Genomic DNA, 2,297 nt, shown 5'->3' with positions numbered 1-2,297 from the left:
GAAACAAGAAACGGCGCCATGCATTTCAAATCATCAAAATGCAACCTGAGCAAGTTAAGCACGGGTTAATTTTCAAGAGATTAATAGGCTGCTTTTGAATCACTTATAACAATTAATATTTCTGCTCATTGCGCGAAGACACAAAAAAATTGTTTGTCTGATCGAAGCCTGGGTCGGAAGATAGGGAAAGGAAAAGGGGAAGAAGGAGCGGGGGGCAAGTGGGAGGAGGGGGGGGGAGGTTTCAAATGTATCAAAGCTGAAGACTGATCCAAAAGTGTGCCGCCCTCCTGTGGACATATGACTACACTAAATGGCACAGAGAAAATCTTACTGAGGCAAGGTGGTGGTGGTGGGGGCAGAGGGCCGGGCCACGACAGAGGTGGAAGGGCCGCAGGGCCTAGACCTACAGGAACAAACAAACAAACGTACACACCGGTTAGTGCGCAGTCCACTCTATGATCAAGGTTAAAAGAGTAAACAAAAAAACATAAATGAATGGCGATAGATAGAATAAAAACAAGACAAATGCATGATGAAACAGAGGGATTCAAAATAAACAAATGGCACTATTCAATTCACAAAACAAAAAAAAGAACTAGCAATAATAATGCATAACATTCTAGGTCGTTCAGGCAGTTAAATAGAGGAAACAAATAAATAAAACGAAGAGTTAAGACACATTAGTTGTTCATTAGGCATGTCTAAATAACATGAGATTTGATATTCTGATATCGAAGTAGGTTCGCTTTTCTTCTCTCTCACTCCGCGGACAGACATTTTAGGGGCGTGGCTCCTTACAACAACATCAACCTGAACTGACAGGTGGGTTAAAACACTAAAGACAAAAAAAAAAAAGAGGGAAAAAACATGCAACACAGATTGTTCTTGAAGGCCAGGGGGAAATGTTCAGTTGTCAGACCGATGACCCTGTGTCTGAAAAAGGCACTGCTGTTAATTTAAGGAGGCCAGATTTTAAAAAAGCAATTTCACTTTCAACAAACATTTGCAAGGCACAGAACAAAAATGAGTAGAGGAGGTAAATCACTAAATCACATTCTATCATGCATACTGTTTCAAGGGAATAAATAAGACATTTTCTATAAAAGTCCTCCCACCAACAGACACATTGCATGAATTGTAAGTAAAGCAACCAAAACATAGCAGCTTATACTTAGCTAGGTATCTCGAGATTGGCTGTTTATTCACCTCTGGAACTGAGGCAGTTATAAGCATCTCTAGATCTGCTGTTCTTTAATCGTGGAGCTGCTGTTCATGCAAGCACCTACACATAGCTGTTTATACATTCATCTACCTCTGAATCTGCTTGTCTTTCATCTATGTTAACCATTCACCTACTAGCTCATTCGTTTATCTCTTGGTCTGCTGTCCACTGATCTCTATAACTGCTGTTCATGCACGCATCTATACACAGCTGTTCATTCATTTATTGTCCATTCATCTATTTGTTCATTCACCTATTTGTCCATTCATCTATCTCTCCAGATCGGTTGTCCATTCAATTATCTTTTCTGTCATCTATCCCCAGCTTTATTGTCCTTTCATCTACATTTGCTGTCTTTTCATCTGTTGGTTTATTTATCCATATCTAGATCTGCTACCAAAGAGACTCCGAAAACTTACAGAAGGAGAATGTTGATACAAAAGATAAATGTCTTACACCTCAACCTCTAGACCAAGATACCCCAATCAACAGAGAGTAAGCTGCTACTAATGACTTCAACTGAAACTATGACTGATCAGGATCTGACGAGAGGGGTAAGTCATTAATTATTAATAAGACCTATCTCTATCCTCCCATGATTGCGACAAACATAAAGCTAAGGCCCCCATAACAGATCACCATAACACCATCATGTCTTTTGGCAATTTCTCAAGAAGACTCCACATCCATCTTTCTGGTTTCTTTATCTTCATATATATTTTCATGTATAGGTGCATACATGTATATAATAGGGCACAATATTATGAATATATCACTAAATCATTCAGCATCGTCAAAAGTAGATAGTCCAAACTAAGTTACACATGATCACAAGCTAGACATTAAGTTATCCCTCTAAGGGCAGGCTTTGGCATAAGGTGCATCAACAAAAAGGGGCGCAAAACGTTCACCAGAATATTACACACATGTAACGTACAAGGACATCGCTACACATCGAAATAGGAGGAGGAGGAGAAGGAGAGACAAAATGATCCAAAAATCATTTCCGGAGCTCAAATAGGTACACGAAAGCCTGTTTAATACATGTATTAGGGCTCTGACATATACATTAATA

General features: G+C 39.3%; 1 protein-coding gene across 1 annotated transcript in view; it reads right to left on the bottom strand.

Annotated features, from left to right (window-relative positions):
* The window catches only part of LOC101847575 (poly(rC)-binding protein 3), a gene marked incomplete at its 5' end in the record, with an annotated part of 80,523 nt that overhangs the window by 29,635 nt on the left and 48,591 nt on the right, over positions 1-2,297 (bottom strand). Inside the window, 1 exon segment of the mRNA XM_035969071.1 lies at positions 332-403. Coding sequence (XP_035824964.1) covers positions 332-403 — 72 coding nt within the window.

This window comes from Aplysia californica, unplaced genomic scaffold (assembly GCF_000002075.1).
Source record: "Aplysia californica isolate F4 #8 unplaced genomic scaffold, AplCal3.0 scaffold00112, whole genome shotgun sequence".
NCBI classification, from domain to species: domain Eukaryota; kingdom Metazoa; phylum Mollusca; class Gastropoda; order Aplysiida; family Aplysiidae; genus Aplysia; species Aplysia californica.
The sequence above is the reverse complement of the archived record's forward strand: the minus strand, read 5'-3'. Positions and strand labels throughout refer to the sequence as shown.